Raw genomic sequence first — 19,821 nt, forward strand, 5'->3', positions numbered from 1 at the left:
ACTAGTCCTTAATCCGAGCACCGTGGGTGTCCAAAAGATAAACATGACTTAGTCCAAAACTGGCTTGCGTTCACACAGTGAGTTTATTCTGGTCAAGCGGACTAAACTACCCCATGATGTTGATTATTGGGTCATGCATCGGCGAACCTTACCATTGCTGGTTCCGGTTTGTTACATTGTCCATGCGTTTTCCACAGGGTTTCGATCCGCTATCGTCTCTACAAACATCATGGTCATCATGTATTCCATCTTTATAGACGGCAAAATCACTTCATATCCTTGCTTGGCCCCAGCACAAACGCAATTCTATTGTGCCCGCTGAAGTTTCCGTTCCGCACTGCCCTCGATGAACGAAACATTTACACGTTGTTGTTGAAAGCTTCAAATTATTTTCGAGTGTGAACTTTTGTAAATATATCACAACTTAGTCATTTAGAAGTCGTAGCCTACACACATTCTCATGTTACGTTAAAAATTGTTTTTCAATTCAACATTAGTCTGGTACTCGTATAACTGTTACGTAAAGTTGTCAAGGACAGGAACCAGATACAACCTAGTTTTCGAACCCAAACTTTGGTCTTAAATGTCGATCCCTTGTGTGTACCTTAGCTGTGATTAGATGTCACTTTCTTCAAAGCATAAAGTAGCGTTGCGCACAGAAGAAGTGAATTTAAAAACTAAATAGTGCTACTTAAAATGAGAACTTGTTTTCGTGCGACGTCCATTTCAAACATTTTCGGCGAAGGGGAATACCGGGGCCCCAACACTTAATGGTAACATAAAGGGAAGGTAGCGGAGAGACGCAAGGAGATATTATAGTTAAGCTCCATGGATTCATGCAGACACCACCCAACACTCGCTGCCGATCCATCCATACACGTGGAATGACGTCACCTTTGTTGCCGCGGTCATTTGGGCTAAAATAGACCGGAAGTAGCAGGTCAGTTGCGTTCCAACGATGGTTTACTGGGCCTCGCAGCGGTTCCCAGCGGGGGTTGGTCATAAAACCTGGGCTAAGTTAGGCTAGTCCACCAATTTTTTTGGTTTAGTTTAGCCCAGCTCAGTGGGTCAAGTTAACCCTCGCGGACCAGAATATTGCGTTCCCACGCAGGGTTAGTTTAGCACTTTTGGATTAAGGACTAGTTTAACCCCATGTCTGAACGTACCCTTAAGGTGCCTATACTCGACATTTTAAAAAACTGCAAAAGTAAATGTTTAACTGATAAAGCTGGGTAAACATAAACAAAATACTTGAATATTAGGTCATTCGGACATTAAAGTCGTTTTTTAAAAAGCCAGTTTTAACTCATTCAGGTTTAATTCTCTGTGTATGATCGCTCTTTAAACTATAACAAAGATAAACCATGTTTTACTTGAAGCTGTCTGAGAGCTGGCTGTACATCACAGCTTTTGGCATTCTCTCATTAAGTAACATTGTTTTTCTCTATATTACTTTCATGAAAATAAATGTTTATTGAATCGAATTGTTCTTCTCCTCTGCAGGCAAGCTCAACAGTACAGAGAAGATGTCAAGAACTCCGAGTCCGTCAGGTTTGCCCTGAAAGCCTTCTCAGCTATCAGCAGCAACAACTATGTCAAGTTCTTCAAACTAGTCAGGTACTGCTTCTACATTACTTCAAATCACAGCAACAATCATAGGTTCACTTCTGGTTACCAGACACCATTAAAAACCACAGGAAAATTGTCACAAAATATTATCACGAAGCGAAATCTGGACTATTCAATTTCATGAAGCAAAGCAGAGTGAAATGGAAAAACAGACAAATTTTACTGAGTGATTATAGTCTGCGATAAGCACAAACAAAAAGCATTTATTATTTGTTTTATAAAAAAAAAATTTAATACATTTTTCATAATAAACACAAAATAAACACAGAAACTTGTCCCCAATAATACGACCTTGTATCACAAAGTGTCCCATAAGCATTGTATATTTATCAATATAGGACTCCTATATTAGATTTTTGAACGACATAAAGTAGGACACGTGTTCAATAAATCAAATGAATGTCAAGATAAGTGCATGCGATCAGGTAGGGGCAGCAAACTCAGTCAACGAGCAAAGCTGTGATCCGAAGTGAGATTCGAACCAAGGTAAAAAGTTGGGAAGAAACCACTCCACCAACTTAAATAGTTGATTGAACATGATTTATTAAACATGTGCCGTACAGTATTTTGCTTATATTTACTGACACATGAGGGTCAAAAATCTAATATAGGAGTCCTATATTGATCAATATTGGAGTCAAAATAAACTATAAATAATAGTGAACCTGTAGGTACAACTGTGTAATAATACTTTTTTGAGGGAGTGTTGGCTCTGAAATGAGCCGGTTTGGTCTTGACGTTTCGAACGATATACTCTGCTCGTCTTCAGGAGCCAACACTCCCTCAAGTTTTTGGTAAACATGGTTGCATCCGCAAGTTTGCTATTATTTACAGTTGATTCTTATCCTTCACACCATGCAAAGCTTCAAACATCTCTTAATATAGGAGTCCTATATTAATAAACATACACTATAACCTCTTGAATATGTTTGTTTTATTTTTATGTTTAAGTGTCGTGGCCGAGCGAATAAGAGCACCGAATTCAAACTCTGGTGTTTCTGATCAGCAGAGTGTGGGTTTGAATCCCCAGCCGTGACACTTGTGTCCTTAAGCAAGACACTTAACCATTGCTTCGTCCTTCGGATGGGACATAAAGCTGTTGGTCCCATGTGTTGTGTAACGCATGTAAAAGAACCCAGTACACTTATCGAAAAGAGAAGGGGTTCGCCCCGGTGTTCCTGGCTGTGGCTGCTGTGTGCGCCGAAGCACCTTGTAATTCCTTAGAAGGTGCTAAATAATTGGGTGTCAAAATTTATCACTGCATTAACCTATCTTTCTGAAAGTTTGTATATACTCAGCGCCTTGAGTAATTTTTTTGGTAGATACGTGCGCTATATAAGACTTCGATATTATTATTATTATTATTATTATTATTATTATCATCATCATCATTATCATTATCATTATCATTATCATTATCATTATCATTATCATTATCATTATCATTATCATTATCATTATCATTATCATTATCATTATCATTATCATTATCATTATCATTATCATTATCATTATCATTATCATTATCATTATCATTATCATTATCATTATCATTATCATTATCATTATCATTATCATTATCATTATCATTATCATTATCATTATCATTATCATTATCATTATCATTATCATTATCATTATCATTATCATTATCATTATCATTATCATTATCATTATCATTATCATTATCATTATCATTATCATTATCATTATCATTATCATTATCATTATCATTATCATTATCATTATCATTATCATTATCATTATCATTATCATTATCATTATCATTATCATTATCATTATCATTATCATTATCATTATCATTATCATTATCATTATCATTATCATTATCATTATCATTATCATTATCATTATCATTATCATTATCATTATCATTATCATTATCATTATCATTATCATTATCATTATCATTATCATTATCATTATCATTATCATTATCATTATCATTATCATTATCATTATCATTATCATTATCATTATCATTATCATTATCATTATCATTATCATTATCATTATCATTATCATTATCATTATCATTATCATTATCATTATCATTATCATTATCATTATCATTATCATTATCATTATCATTATCATTATCATTATCATTATCATTATCATTATCATTATCATTATCATTATCATTATCATTATCATTATCATTATCATTATCATTATCATTATCATTATCATTATCATTATCATTATCATTATCATTATCATTATCATTATCATTATCATTATCATTATCATTATCATTATCATTATCATTATCATTATCATTATCATTATCATTATCATTATCATTATCATTATCATTATCATTATCATTATCATTATCATTATCATTATCATTATCATTATCATTATCATTATCATTATCATTATCATTATCATTATCATTATCATTATCATTATCATTATCATTATCATTATCATTATCATTATCATTATCATTATCATTATCATTATCATTATCATTATCATTATCATTATCATTATCATTATCATTATCATTATCATTATCATTATCATTATCATTATCATTATCATTATCATTATCATTATCATTATCATTATCATTATCATTATCATTATCATTATCATTATCATTATCATTATCATTATCATTATCATTATCATTATCATTATCATTATCATTATCATTATCATTATCATTATCATTATCATTATCATTATCATTATCATCATCATCATCATTATTATTATTATTATTATTATTATTATTATGTTTGCAGATCAGCGACGTATCTGAATGCCTGTATAATGCATCGCTATTTCATGCAAGTTCGTAACTTGGCTCTGGATGTGATGATTAAGGCTTATACCTTCAGCAGTACCAGAGGCTCAAACTTCCCAATGGTGAACATCTCAACATCCCTGGCGTTTGACGACATCACGCAGGTATTAAACTCAGCTTTTTTGCGTAATGACATAGACCACAGCATGCCCTCTCTTACCTGCTAATTTCCACCATTGCATTATTCCCGAGGCCAAAAAGTGGGTTTGAATCCCACCCGAGTAATGTATCTGTGGTTTTTTTCTTCTAAGAACTCGGAAAAGTACAAGGGTCAAACCAAATGATATTTTGTATTCCGATGCAAATTTTGACATCTATAAAACTTTTCTTGTTGTGTAGGCCTCGGAGTTCTGTCAGTCGCACAACTTGACCGTTGAAGATGGCATCGTGACTTTCAGCCGTTCAGCCTTTGAGCATCCTGACATCACCCCTGTGGTGGAGAGGTCCCATTCCATCATTGAGGTCAAGAATTCAATGTCCATTGGGGAGGTAAGTAAAAATCTCTCACTGGTTCCAAATTTCAGGAAGCAAGGATAAGTTTGCTGAGCGAAGAAAATGGGTTCGGGTCCCTGTTGTGACACTTGTGTCCTTGAGCAAGATACTTAACTATAATTGCTTCTCTTCACCCAGGGGTATAAATGGGTACCTGCGAGGATAGAGGTTGATTTGTAAAAAAAAACCTTTGCAGCGCTACAGTTTACCTGGTTGTATACTCCCCAGGGAGCTGAGAAAGATTAGAGGGTTGTTGGCCCAATGACCAGAGCACTAATGTAAAGCGCATTGATACGGTTATTCTAAAATGCGCTTATAAGAACTTATTATCATTAGCTGTTCCGACCTACCGTCGAAACAGGTATTGTTTCTGTCAAGATTTTTATTTTTTTTCTTATTCTTTGTTTCTGCCTAAAACCCATAGCAATTGCACACGTTTTTTTCTTTAAACCTAATCTCCTAGACCATAACTTCAAAAGAGTGAAATCATATACCAAATTGAAGCTTAGAACATAAGCTTTACTCTAAATGTAAACAAAATTAAAAATCTTCATTAATTAGCCACGTAATCTTCATTTGAATATAATTGGATGCAGTCGCTTCCATGTTATTGTCAAATATTCTCTTTGGTAAATGCCATACAGTATGTACCTATCATGAGTTGTGACTTCTTGAGATGAGTCTACGCGTTTGAACATAACTGGATGCAGTCACTTCCATGTTATTGTTAAAAATTCTCTATGGTAAATGCAATTCAGTATGTGACTTCTTGAGAGGAGTCTACTCAAGTCTCTTTTTCTTGTTTTTCTATATACATTCTGGACCACAGCGCAGTGTCTGTTTCTTCGTTTCCTAACCGAGTTCTGGACCAATATGCTTTGTACACGAAAGCTTAGGGTTTTCGTTTAACAAACGTGCGTAATTGAATAGGGGTTTTTGACGACGACAAATAATAATTATTTAGAGTAATTACCAATTACTCTTATTAAAACTAGTTCTAATGAGGATTTTGAAATATCCGTCTGAGCTTCAACTAGAGATTCTTTTTTCTACCTCCTAGGTGGTCAACGGTGGCCCCCTCCCCCCAGAGGTCATTCATCATCCAATGTCAAGTTTCGACGAGAATGGCAACTATAAGGGATATACTGTCATTGCCAAGGCAACGCCAGCACCCACCAATGAGCAAGAGGCGCTGATTCCTGAGAAGGATCAGAGAATGGCAGGAAGCCCCGTCAAGGCCGCTGAGACCTCGATGCCAACAGTGCCCTCTACAGTCCCTGCGGAGGTAAAGGCGTCGATGGTCAAGACGCCGTACTCTAAAGTGGTAAGGAACTTTTAACAAATTTTATTGAAGGACTTGTCACTTGCAAACCTGGAATTTCCCAAAAGTTTTATTTTTTTTTAGTCATTGCAATGTTTCACTTTACAATGTATTCAGCTCAAAGATATTTTTTCCTTTTTTAATTGGGTCAACTCAATAACATGGGCTTCACCCAATGCTTCACCTGAGAAAATGATGCATGGGTTACTTTGAACCCTTTGTTATCAACAGCCTTGAATTTTCAATGAAAAGTCACGTGCAATTTTTACATGACAATCGGGGTTGAAGCTAGACCAATTTTAGTGGTGGGCCACCAAGAGCGAGTGGATCAACAAAACGATTAATGTTCAACTTTGGAGCCATTATTGCTGAAATGGGTCAAGGTTTTCCAATTTTGTCGAGTCATACAATAGGTTGACTCTGTGACGTTTAATATCTCTTATCATTAACTGTGTCTCAGATCAATACACAAGTGAACAAATATTTTGAAATCTGTGCTGGGCGGCACAATGGATTTTGTTCATAGTGCTTGGCAAAATACCAAACTCCTCATTGAACCCAAGTCTCAACACTCATGGGGTGACAGGTCTTTTTCTTCAGCCGCCCCACGCATCTGGAACTCTCTACCACTTAATCTTCGATCTTGTCTTTGTACTACAAAATTCAAGTCTCTTCTCAAAACTTATCTTATGTCACAGGTTTTCAATGACGAATTTTGTTGTGTCTGTTTTTCTTTGTGTTGTGTTTTTTTTTTATTATTATTATTATTATTATTAATATTACAAACTTTACAAGAGCAATGGTAAAGAGCAATGGAGAGCCGTTGGTAGTTAAAAACATTGTGAGAAACGGCTCCCTCTGAAGTAACGTAGTTTTTGAGAAAGAAGTAATTTCTCACTTAAATATTAGAAGACTTCACTCAAATCTAAAGCCTTTTTAGGCAACTGAGAACACACTAACTTTTTGCCACAAGGGTGTTTTTTATTATTATCATTATTTTTTTAAAATTTCGATGAACAATTGAGTAAAAATTTACACCGATATTTTATGCATTTGTTGGGATACACCAAGTGAGAATACTGGTTTTTGACAATTACCAAAGGTGTCCAGTGCCTTTAAAAAAACACGTTTCAAAGTCTTGCTGTGCCTTTCACTTTCCCTCTTATTTCCACAAAATTCTGTTATGAAAGAGCTTTCAACTTCATTGCACACATGGAATAACTTGCCTCTTCATACTTGCCAAGCTGACTCTCTCAACAAGAGTTTCAAGAGACTTTTAAAGACTTGTTTTAATCTATAATGTAACAAATTGCACAGTACTTGGGTGTTCAGCCAACAGTCGAAAATCAGTTTCTACTTTATCTCCCTGAACAAAGCCAGGGGTGGATTTAACAAAGAGTTAAGACTATAGTCTTATCTCGAGTTAGGACGAGTTAACTTAGGATTAGCCTGAAGTTTTTTAATATCTCCTAGGACTAATCCTAGGTAAGGACTAGTCCCAACTCTTTGTGAAATCGACCCCTGGTCCAGTAGTTTTTTTAACTGCCAGCCCTGCTGCCTTGTGGTCTTTCCTCCCAAGTTCGAGCCATGCTGGCCCACGACAATATTTTCAAGTAAAACAATTGTTGTCAGGATTTTTGATTTTATACATAAAAGTCATTACAACTCATTCAATGCACCTGCAAGTACTAAAATTTGAGGTTCAAGAGACCGGATAGACTTGAATGGCCGTGCCATGTATTTTTCCAATAAATCAGACCACAAATAATCGCCCCAGACTTGCTGTTAATCCCGCTTGGGTTCATGGTATTGATGTTTTGAAACCTTTAAGTTGAATACACTTGTTTGTATGAAACCGAACAGTTCACACGTCACAAACCTATCAATTAGACTTAAACTTTCTATGGATGATAGGAATTTACCTGAAAGTTATAGAAAATGGTAAATTCATATATGTGAATTCATAAAGCATAAAGGTGTAATTTTTTATGTCTGACGTATTACTTTTGGTATTTCTTTAGTAAAACCGGGAATGATTGTAACTCTGCTAAGGCTACACAATGTAGCTTGGGGCAGATAGGGGAAATATTTGGGGAATTGTGCCTTTGATCACATCATATTAAAGGCAGTGGACACTATTGGTAATTACTCAAAATAATAATTAGCATAAAACTTTACTTGGTAACGAGTAATGGGGAGAGGTTGATGGTATAAAACATTGTGAGAAACGGCTCCCTCTGAAGTGGAGTTGTTTTTGAGAAAGAAGTAATTTTCCACGAATTTGATTTCAAGACCTCAGATTTAGAATTTGAGGTCTCGAAATCAAGCATCTGAAAGCACACAACTTTGTGTGACAGGGTTGTTTTTTCTTTGACGACCAATTGAGCTCAAATTTTATAGTTTACCTTTATCTGAATGCAGACTTTTTATATCTGCCTGGTTCTTTTGATTTTTTTTCCCCCACATATAAAGCATCCTGTTCTGTATGCTTTGTGATATCTACACCACAGGATTTACACACTGTACCAAGAAATCCTGCTCTTTGCTTTCCTTCTCTTGTGCTGAGGACAGTGTCCTATAGCTCAGTGAAATCTAAGCCCGAAGGTTGCCAGTAGTCAGAGCTGTATTGCAACATACCTCCTAAAATCTGGGTCCTTGTTTCACAATTTGCTGCCAGCAATGACTCTCACCTCTGTATTGTACATATAGACGCATGTGGGATTATTCATAATAAGAATAACAGAGACTTGTAATGCGCACATATCCAAATGGAAGAAAACAGACTCAACAAAAGTAGTCCTTGAAAACCTGTGACATAAGATAAGTTTGAAGAAGAGTTTTGTATTTTGTGGTACAAAGATGTGGTCTAAGATCTAGTGGTAGAGAATAACCAGTTGCTTGGCGCAGCTGGAAAAAAAAACCTGTCGACCCAGGAGTGTCGAAACTTGGGTTCCATGGCATTTTATGTGTGAAATTCATTGTTGTGGCTGTTCTCGGTCTATTGAATGTTGCCTAAGGCCCATAAAATTGTGATTGAGACTCATTATTGCATTGCTGGTAATAATTGGGTCAACTCAATAACATGAGCTACCCAATGCATACATGGGTTATTTTTTAATCAACCCTTTGGAATTAACAGCCTTGAACTGTCACTGATAATTCCCGGTAAAATTTTGATATAACAATCAAGGTTGTAGCTAGACCAATTTTAGTGGTGGGCAATAAATCAAAACTTCAATATTATTTGATACTCCTTATCATTAACTGTGTCTCCGATCACTGCACAGTGAACAAAATTTTAAAAACTCTGCTGGGCGGCACAATGGACTACATGTACAAGTCCAGCTGCCTTAAGGCTTTCCTTCCAAGTTCGAGCCATGCTGGCCCACGACAATATTTTCAAGTAAAACAATTGTTGTCAGGATTTTTGATTTTATACATAAAAGTCATTACAACTCATTCAATGCACCTGCAAGTACTAAACTTTGAGGTTCAAGAGACCGGATAGACTTGAATGGTCGTGCCATGTATTTTTCCCCCGTAAATCAGACCACAAATAATCGCCCCAGACTTGCTGTTAATCCCGCTTGGGTTCATAGTGTGGATGTTTTGAAACCTTTAAGTTGAGTACACTTGTTTGTATGAAACCGAACAGTTCACACGTCACAAACCTATCAATTAGACTTAAACTTTCTATGGATGATAGGAATTTACCTGAAAGTTATAGAAAATGGTAAATTCATATATGTGAATTCATAAAGCATAAAGGTGTAATTTTTTATGTCTGACGTATTACTTTTGGTATTTGTTTAGTAAAACCGGGAATGATTGTAACTCTGCTAAGGCTACACAATGTAGCTTGGGGCAGATAGGGGAAATATTTGGGGAATTGTGCCTTTGATCACATCATATTAAAGGCAGTGGACACTATTGGTAATTACTCAAAATAATAATTAGCATAAAACTTTACTTGGTAACGAGTAATGGGGAGAGGTTGATGGTATAAAACATTGTGAGAAACGGCTCCCTCTGAAGTGGAGTTGTTTTTGAGAAAGAAGTAATTTTCCACGAATTTGATTTCAAGACCTCAGATTTAGAATTTGAGGTCTCGAAATCAAGCATCTGAAAGCACACAACTTTGTGTGACAGGGTTGTTTTTTCTTTGACGACCAATTGAGCTCAAATTTTCACAGGTTTGTTATTTTATGCATATGTTGAGATACAGCAAGTGAGAAGACTGGTCTTTGACAATTACTAATAGTGTCCAGTGTCTTTAAGTCATGAGAAAACAATTTTCAAAATTGAGAAAATGGCTGCTATTGCCTGTTATTTTACCTAACTTTTTTCAAAGGGCAAATCTGTTGTGCCCTAAATCCAATTATATTTTACCCAATTGCTGCCAATTTCCATGCTTGTAAAAGTTGTAAAAGTCACCTTCCTACCATACCATTACATGCACTGGACACTATTGGTAATTACTAAAAACAATTGTTAGCATAAAAACTTGGTAACAAGCAATGGAGAGCTGTTGATAGTATGCTGCTGCGCGGTTACTGACTGGCACGAAAATGTCTGAACATATCACTCCCATCCTCTACAAACTCCACCAGTCAATTTCAGAATTCATTTTAAATTGCTCCTCACTTTCAAGACACTCCACAGTTCTGCCCCAGTCTACCTCCAAACCATGCTGCAACCCCGGTCTGTAAGACCAGGTCTGAGGTCATCAGGCAACGGGCTCTTTGTTCCTCGTACCTGCTTGGCCAGCTATGGGGACAGGGCCTTTTCCTGTATTGCCCTGCGGCTCTGGAACAGCTTACCCCATCACATCAGAGAAACACACAATACCTCACTCTCTCAGCAGCATCTTAAAACATATCTTTTCCAGCAGGCCTTTTTATGAACTTGGGTTTTTTGTTCCTTTCAGACCGGGGCCTTTGAATGTTTTCAAAGATAAAGCACGCCTTATAAGTGCTGTGTTATTATTAGTATAAAGTATTATGAGCAACGGCTCCCTCGAAAGTAGCGTAGTTTTTGAGAGAAAAAAATTAATTTCTCAGTAAAATATTCGAATTTATTTTGAGCCCTCACACATGCGGTCTCGAAATCGAGCATCTGAAAGCTCACAAATTTGTGAGCAAGGGAGTATTATTATCTTGCATCTTCGACGACCAATTTAAGCTCTTGTAGTTGTGAGCAATGACTGTGGAGACAGTCAGAAAGTCCGAGTAGGGAATAATGGTGAACAAGTTCAGATAAGTAACCAGGAGTTTGACAGGTTTGAGCTTAGATGGTTCAGCCACCTGATTTCGAGTTCAGTAAACTAGACTATGGCTCACCACTTATCCTTCACAATATGTCTCTAAGATGCTGCCAGTTTGAAAAGCAAAAAACAAGTTTTTTTAAAATTTGTTTAAATGATTGTTCTGAAGGAAATCAAAGAAGCCGCCCGAGGGATGTTCCTTGAGGTCATCGATGAGATGGCTCTGGAGTTGAGTAACAGCCTACTGTACTGGGTCCATTACATCCGGAGTGGCTCCTCAGACATCTTGGACGAGGCGTATGAAGGAGCGTCCGTTCCTATGGTTCCAGAGATTGCCAAGGAGGTCGTGCAGGAGCAGAGAATGCAGGAGAAGAGGATTCAGGAGCTGAGAGTTCAAGAGGAGAAACAGAGGTGGGTCAGATGTGGAGGGCGAGGGGAGGTAACACAGAGAAACCCTGTATTTTTGTTTTTTAATGCATATTCACTAGCTGACATGAATAGTGATGAGCTGATATGAATATTGATGACCTGTAAACCGGAGTATGAATAATGCATATAGTTAAACCGACGGGCAACCTTGTTTTCAATCAATCAATCAATTGTAACATTTATATGGTGCCATTTTCTACAACGGATCTTTGTTTTGAAAGGGTACGGGCACCAAGGCATTTTCTCCTTGGTATAGGGCACCCTATGAGGAAAGCGTACACTTGTACTGGAGCATTTCAATGGCACCAAGGCAATGACCAGGGGGCATGGAGGCAATCGCCTTCGTTGCCTCTGCTAAGTATCAGGCCTGCCGTTATAGAGTAAGCTATTGTAAACAAGTGACATTTGAGAGACCTCTTAAAAATATGTATTGTAGGTGATTGTCTGATGTTGTTAGGAAGACTGTTCCATATCCTGGGGGCCGCAGCAGAAAAGGTGTGTTCGCCCCAACTGTGTTTGCTTCTAGGAATGAATAATGCAGACCAATTGAGCCCAAATTGTCACAGGTTTGTTATTTTATGAATATGTTGGAATACACCAAGTGAGAATACTGGTTTTTGACAACTCCCAGGTCGAAATTCCAGTTGAACCTAGTTAAACTGGGTTTAACTGGAACTAGTTGAAACCAGTTGATAAACTAGTTAAACACAATTAAAACCAGTTGGTTTAATATGGAAAATGGACAGAGACCAACTGGTTTATAATTTCAACCTAGTTGAACACAGTTAAACCTAGTCCAAACCAGTTGGTTAATATGGAAAATGGACGAGTTTGGTCACTATCCAGTTGAACCAGTTGACCCCAGTTAACTAGGTTCAACTGGAATTTTGACCTGGGCTATCAAGCGTGTCCAGTGCCTTTAAGCAAGAAATCTTGTAATCTTGTTTGTCAGACTTCATGAAGCACAACTTGCGGAGATGACACGACGTAGAATAGAGCAAGAGCAGCAACAAAAACAACAACAACAACAACAAGCTTTGATGGAGAGGAAAGAGCAACAAAAGAGGATAGCGCTGGGTATCCACGAAGATACTCTAGCAACGGTCGTCAAGGGAGAGGCTGTTACCATAGCAACGAGGTTGGTTGAAGTTGATAGTGCAAAAAGAGTGAAATTGAATTGATGTTGTATTTGCATCGTGTTAAAGAATATTAGTTTAGTTTTATCATTAAATCAGTGTATGCAATACTTGAAACAAATTATTAAAAGGCACTGTACGTAATGTTGGGAATGTTGGTCTTCAAAAAATGTTTAAAGGTGTTCAGTGCTTTTGAGCATACTGTCCTAGTTTGTTGAAATCTGTAGTTCCTTTCTTTTTCTTTTATTTTTTAAATATGGGTCTTTCATTTTAAGTGAAAGTTTGGATTTGTATCTTAAAAGAAAAAAAGAGCAGGGAGTAATTTTCACAAAGAAATCTTCAAAATCTCACTTGGTGAAAATTTGTTTGAATGACAGTGAAATTGAACGCCAGCTGAGGATTGAGTGCATAAGGCGATCCATCGCTCACATCAGTCAAGAACTCATCATGGAGGTCATTGCCGAGGAAGGTCAACGAGTGTCAACTGAGCTCATTCAGATGGAGACCGCTCAACGTGACCAGCGACTCGCTGAGATTGAGAAAGACGTGCTACTCGGACAACAAGCTAAATACTTACAGAGGTGAGAGTAGGTTTAAAGCCATTGGTACAGAGAAAAATAAAAAGTTCACAGATTTACAAATAACTTACAGGGTTTACAGAAGGTAGTGGTGAAAGACTTCTCTTGAAATATTATTCCATGAAATGCTTCACTTTTTGAGAAAACATTGGAACATTTCTCTATATCCAGAACTACACATTTATTTTAAACACATTTCCTGACACGGCGAACTGTACGAAAACAAGGGTGGGTTTTCCCGTTATTTTCTCCCGACTCCGATGACTGATTGAGCCTAAATTTTCACCGGTTTGTTATTTTATATATAAGTTGTGATACACAAAGTGTGGGCCTTTGGACAATACTGTGTACCGAATGTGTCCAATGGCTTTAAAAAGTTGAGAAAAGTAGTCCATTCTGCTCTACCAGGCAGGCTCCTAGCGAATGCATGGCTAGACTGTAACTCTGTTTCAGCCACAGGAGTAGGTTGCATTATGCCCCTTGGATCTGGGATCGTGGATGTGGGTCTATAGCACAAATGAAAGTGTGATGTGAGGCGATCTCTCATAACAAAACAAAATTAAATAAATAAAAATCTTCTGAATTGCAAGATGCAAATGCAAGCAGCTCTGATATAACTGTCTGTTTTCTTTACTACTCTTTAGATGGTACAGGGTCTACACAAAGCGCATCCGACTGAGGAGGATGCTGCTGACCTTCCCAGCGGCCCCGCCCAACCAGAGCGCTCAGGAGCAGCTTAGGTTGTTGTGGGCGGGGCGTAGAGAGACCAAGGAGGTCACAGATGAAGGCGTGGCAAGGGAGAGGTCGGGCGTTACTCTGGAGTCTCCATATGGGTAAGATTCATGTTTTTAAGTTTTAAGTTTTTGTTACAATTCTGATTTTATAATTTGTTTTTAACCTTACATGAATGTTTTTACCCTTACACTGATGTGTATTAAGCACTGTATACTCGATACTTTCCCATGGTCTGTGAACAATAATCCACTCAGATGGGATTCGAATCAACGACCTTTGCATTGGTAGAGCAGATTCTTTTCAACTTTGTATTTTGTAAACTTCAGGGACTTATTGCAAGAGCTTTTTGAGACCACATCACTGGCAAGGGTTTTGTACAAATGTGTCACAAGCCATTTCAATGGCTTTTGACTGGCATCCAACAAAGATATTAACAAAATAGGAAGACAGGGCTAGAAAGCTCAGTTTGTGCCTCCCATGGAGTTTGAATAAGCTTTGACATTTGTGCAATTCCAAACCCGCGTTTTGGGTAAGCATGGTTTTTTGGGTAAGCATGTTTTGGTTTTTTTTTAAGGATAAGCATTTTTTTAATGTTTATTCTTGCAGTATTGACACTGGCCGGGAGAAAATTGCCCACTCCATCCTCCGGATTCACTACTTGCAAAACCTTCGCCGCCAGAAAGCGTGGTCATCCCTTGACCTCCCCGATGTACTCGGTAACTCCTTCCGTTCCCATCATGCATCCTTGACGGGAGGCAGTCACCATGGCAACAGGCAGCAGCACCACTACTGGAAGCTGGTAGCTTCGCTGCCTGCGTCGGGATCACATGACCAGGAGAGGTTGTGTGATTGGCTGAAGGCGAAGCTGAGGAGAGGGAAACTCTCTGAGGGCGCCAGGAGGGGTCAGCTTGGGGACGATGAGCAGGTAATTGTTTCACCTTGAATGTTTGTTTAATTTTTATTAGAGTATCAAGTAACAAACTACAACGAACATTGACTTGGTAAAGTTTCTTCAACAAAAAAATATTTGCATCCCCTTAAAGATGATCCCTTGGCTGCCGCTTCCCAGGTTGTGTTGTAGCATTCGGTGTGATCCCTGGCTAAATAGCAGTTAAAGGTTGAATGGCGTCTGACTGGTACCCCTGAACAAAGGGATTGACAAAGTAGGGAGACCACCAACTTAGGATTGGATAGCTCATGGGCTAGACAGCTCAGTTTGTAAAAGCCCACTATCTAGTCATTCCTGCCCTTATCATTTTGTCTTTGTTCAACCCCATTTGTTGTTTAATTTTTTATTAATGGCTCTACTTTCACTGCTCATCATTACATCATCTTCTTTATATTTAACAGGTTGAAACACTTAGTTTGTACTCTGCAAGAGTGCCCCACGTATCATCCAACAAGCTCTGCACACTCAGTATCTGCACAAAGGTCACAATGGGGTCAATGACCTCTAATCATCATTCTAAGCGCAATCAGCTGCTAGGAACCAGCGGGATCCTGTTTGCACTGGATCCACCCAGTAGTAACCAGGTCAGTTAAGTATTAATGAGGTGTGGTCAGATAAATAACTTGGGTGGTGATATTTGGGAGGAGGGGTTTCTCCAATTTGATATAGTTGTATATATAAATAAATGGCCGACCGTGTTAGTTCGTAAAGTAAAAGGAAAACCACGCAATTTCGAGGCAAATTTGTGTGGATCATTGTATTCTACTTTTAAATCATCTTTCTAACCATAATGCATTTTATAACAAACGGTTACAAACGCTTTTCAAAGACCAACTCGACCGATCCAGGGCAACGTGTTCCTTTAATGGGCTTATGACTGACATCCTTGATATTGATTACTAGGGAGGCCGTACTAGGGAGCTCAGTTTGTAGAGCCCCCTTTCATTATTCCAGAGGTTATTGGTAGAAGTTTCTCTCCAAGCAATTTTCTTTGTTCAAACCAAAATCTTTGAGTTGTATATGATCACCAAAATGTAATTAACATACAGTTCGTATCATTAAAATTCGTAGAATTTTTGGCGCCAAGCAAAGTCTCGACTGGACTCCATCCTACAAGCCAAACCGGTGACTCCGCCTCTCCCCTTAGTCATCGCCCTCCTTGATTGGTCAGCTACTGAGCATGCTCAGAGCATGTGTATAGAGATGCTAGCTCTCGATCGACTGGCTGGGAAGGGTTTTGTGTCGGGTTATCATTTCTTGGAGGTCACTGAGGACATTGAGTTGCCGCAAAACAGCCAAGAGGTAAGGGCAAATCTACTTTTTGAAGATCGAAAGATAACCATTTTCTGCTTGATTCTTGTGACCAAATTCTGCAAGAAAACTCCATCGGTGATTAGGGCCCAATTTCTTAAAGCTGTTAAGCAGAAAATACTGCTTAGCAAATCTTTGCTAAGCAGCAACAATGAGTGGGGCACCAGATGTAATAATGTAATCCTTATGGAGATTTGGCTGGTAACCAATTTCTTTTAAGCAAGGTTGTTCTGTGCTTATAGCAGGTATTTATACTTACAGGCATTATGAAATTGGGCCCGGAACCCAATTCCGTTGAGGTATTTGAGCACAACATTTAGTTTAGTACAATGACTATTATGCTTACCATAACAAGGTTACCAACTAAATACCATGTTACTGGGACCATCTGTGACTGATATGCAGCTCAATTTTGTTAAGCAGCAAATTGTTAAGCTAAATTTTGTGCTTAACCAGCTCTGTAAAATGGGGTCCGAGCCCAATTTCCATTTCACTTGGCTACTTTTTTGCTGAAGCAGTGCTAAGAGGCCTGCTGCCGATTTCACGAAATGCTAGGACTAATCGAGTTAGGACGAGTATTCCGGGAGCTATGGGATGAGTTCAATGCGTCCTAACGTCTTCGGATATGGAACTTAACTCGTCCTAAGTCCTAAGATTAGTCCTAAGTTAGGAAGAGTGTGGTGAAATCGACGGCTGGGTCTGTGCTATCAGTAACGTTTGTGTGTTTGTTTTGTTCACCTGACAGTTGAGCGAGTCTTTGGATTGGCTGGCGACCCGTAGCCCCCCTCCCCCATCCCTCTCTGAAGATAGCCTTAAGGGTTACCTGGACACTGGGATGATGGCCTTCTTCAGTCTGTCTCTCTATGAGGATGCCAAGACGCGGAGAGATGCATGTCTACCAGAGCAGGTAATTCATTCATTACTTACAGATACTTACAAGACCTTTGGCTCTGAGGTAAGACTTGATCTATTTGTGGGGTGTCGTGACCGAGCGGATAAGAGCACCGAACTCCAGCTCTTGTGTTTCTGTTCAGCAGAGTGTGGGTTTGAATCCTGGTCGTGACACCTGTGTCCCTGAGCAAGACACTTAACTAGTATTGCTTCTCTCCACTCAGGGGTAAATGGGTACCTGTGAGGGCAGAGACGGTTGTTGTGAATGATTTAGCTTAGTGCGCTACCTATTTGGCAGCCGAGGCTGTATACTCCCCAGGGAGCTAAGATGGTTTTAAGGAACGAAGAGGCCCAGTGATCAGGGGTAATAATGTTGGAAGTGCTTTGAGACACGGTTTATAAAGCGCTATATAAAAAACCAAATGTGACCCGCTATGTGAAAATGAGTCAGATGTTGACAATTTCAAGAATTGAGTTGTATGCATGGCTGGAAAGAACACACCAGCAGCAGTAATTTGGTATATGTCTAAGCTTTTGGTGTGTGGCGTTGCTGAGTTATCCCCATTTGAAAATAGCCAATACATCATTTTTTCTGAAAAACGAATTACAAGTAAAGTGATGTTTTAAACTACCATTTCGCGCAAAAGGATATAAATTAGACATATAAGTATGATCACAAAATTGTTGTATTCATAGCTTTAATGCCTAAAGGTAAGTGTTCTCAAGGTTAACCATGCAAATAAAGATCTTAACAATTCCACATTAAACTGTCCATAACTTAATAATGCATTGGGCGACATCTGACTCATTTTCACGTAGCGGGTCACAAATACTATTATTTATGCCCCCCTTGAAGTATCAAACCAGTTCACAGATTTGATTGGATTGTTGGCCCAATGTATGTTGAGCAAAGTCTTGAAATTATTGAGTGATTTAGCATTTTTAGTGTGTATGAGGGCAGGCTGTTTCAGTCATTTACAACACGCTGGAAGAAAACTTATTTCTTACGCTTAAGACGTGACCTGCTCTTGGAACATCTTGAAGTTGTGACCCCTGGTGGTTGAAATGCAAAGGATTGTGTGTTTTCAGTGCTTAGTTATAGTGTCTAGAGTTAAACTTTGATGTTAAGAAAATTTAGTTTTGAAGATTTTATGTTTTGATTTTACAATTATGGATTATAGGGTCATTGTTTTTATTGTTTTTCCTTATAAAAGGATTGCTGTCGTGTGATTGAACTCTACAATGCAACAGTCAGGCACCTTGCTGATGTGGCCAGCAGTGGTTCCCTGACTTCCCTCTCGTGGCCTCCTGCAGAGTTCACAAAGTCAGACAACCAATCAGGTATTGTACATATTGCAGTTGCCGTAAAAAATCTCTGGGCTTGTTTAGTATAAAGCCTGCATTCTACATAGACCGAAATGCACCGAAAACCACAAAAACAAATCTTACCATGGACTTGGACAAGTTGGGGTGCACATTTAAAAAACTGTTTGCTTTAAGTTTGTGTGTCTATAATAAAAAGTTATTTTTTAGCGCATTTTACAATAGCCATATCAATGCACTTTACGTTAATGCCCTGGTCTTTGGGGAAATATCATTCTTTTTTTAATCTTTCTCAGCTCCCTTCGGAGTATACAGCCATGGGCTGCCATGGCACTTTGAAGGCTTTTTTATACACAATATCAACCTCTACAACTATGCAGGCACCCATTTATACCCCTGGGTGAAGAGAAGCAATTATAGTAAAGCATTTTGCTAAATGATACAAGTGCCATGACGCAGATTCAAACGGTTTGAAACCCACCAGAACTTAGAGTCAATTTGCTCTAAACCACTCGCTTATAGTTGTTAGTAGTGGCATTTTGAATCCTATACTTATACCAAAGGGTGCAGCTACATTTAAATAGTTGTCAGGGATAAGGAATACTATTTTGCTTTAACCCACAGATAAATATAAAGTAAACTCAATACTTTCCTGCCTCCTGTAAAAACAAACATTCCAGTTCTTATGCCAGTTTTAAAAACTGAAGGCGGGGGACAAATGAGATAAACCAGTTGAAATTTTGATATAATTGATTTTTTGTTGTTGACAGAACTCCCAAGCCCTGATTGGAACTCTAAGAAGCAGATGGAACTTCTGAGGCAAAAGATACTCTTTTTACTCCTACCAAGTCTACCTCTTATAAGCGAAGATGGTAAGCAAATTCTAATCTAATCTAATCGTCCGAGTACCCTATTTTGTTTT

At 38.2% G+C, this 19,821-nt stretch overlaps 1 protein-coding gene across 1 annotated transcript in view; it reads left to right on the forward strand.

Moving 5' to 3' along the window:
• Positions 1-19,821, forward strand: part of LOC139949662 (germinal-center associated nuclear protein-like) — a 94,406-nt gene that overhangs the window by 67,290 nt on the left and 7,295 nt on the right. Inside the window, exons 12-25 of the mRNA XM_071948119.1 lie at positions 1,504-1,617; positions 4,410-4,575; positions 4,811-4,960; positions 6,024-6,287; positions 11,717-11,958; positions 12,929-13,114; positions 13,490-13,693; positions 14,335-14,523; positions 15,032-15,350; positions 15,776-15,958; positions 16,446-16,676; positions 17,431-17,592; positions 18,791-18,917; positions 19,670-19,771. Coding sequence (XP_071804220.1) covers positions 1,504-1,617; positions 4,410-4,575; positions 4,811-4,960; positions 6,024-6,287; positions 11,717-11,958; positions 12,929-13,114; positions 13,490-13,693; positions 14,335-14,523; positions 15,032-15,350; positions 15,776-15,958; positions 16,446-16,676; positions 17,431-17,592; positions 18,791-18,917; positions 19,670-19,771 — 2,639 coding nt within the window. The remainder of the gene's footprint in view (positions 1-1,503; positions 1,618-4,409; positions 4,576-4,810; positions 4,961-6,023; positions 6,288-11,716; positions 11,959-12,928; positions 13,115-13,489; positions 13,694-14,334; positions 14,524-15,031; positions 15,351-15,775; positions 15,959-16,445; positions 16,677-17,430; positions 17,593-18,790; positions 18,918-19,669; positions 19,772-19,821) is intronic.

This window comes from Asterias amurensis, chromosome 17, assembly GCF_032118995.1.
Source record: "Asterias amurensis chromosome 17, ASM3211899v1".
NCBI lineage: Eukaryota > Metazoa > Echinodermata > Asteroidea > Forcipulatida > Asteriidae > Asterias > Asterias amurensis.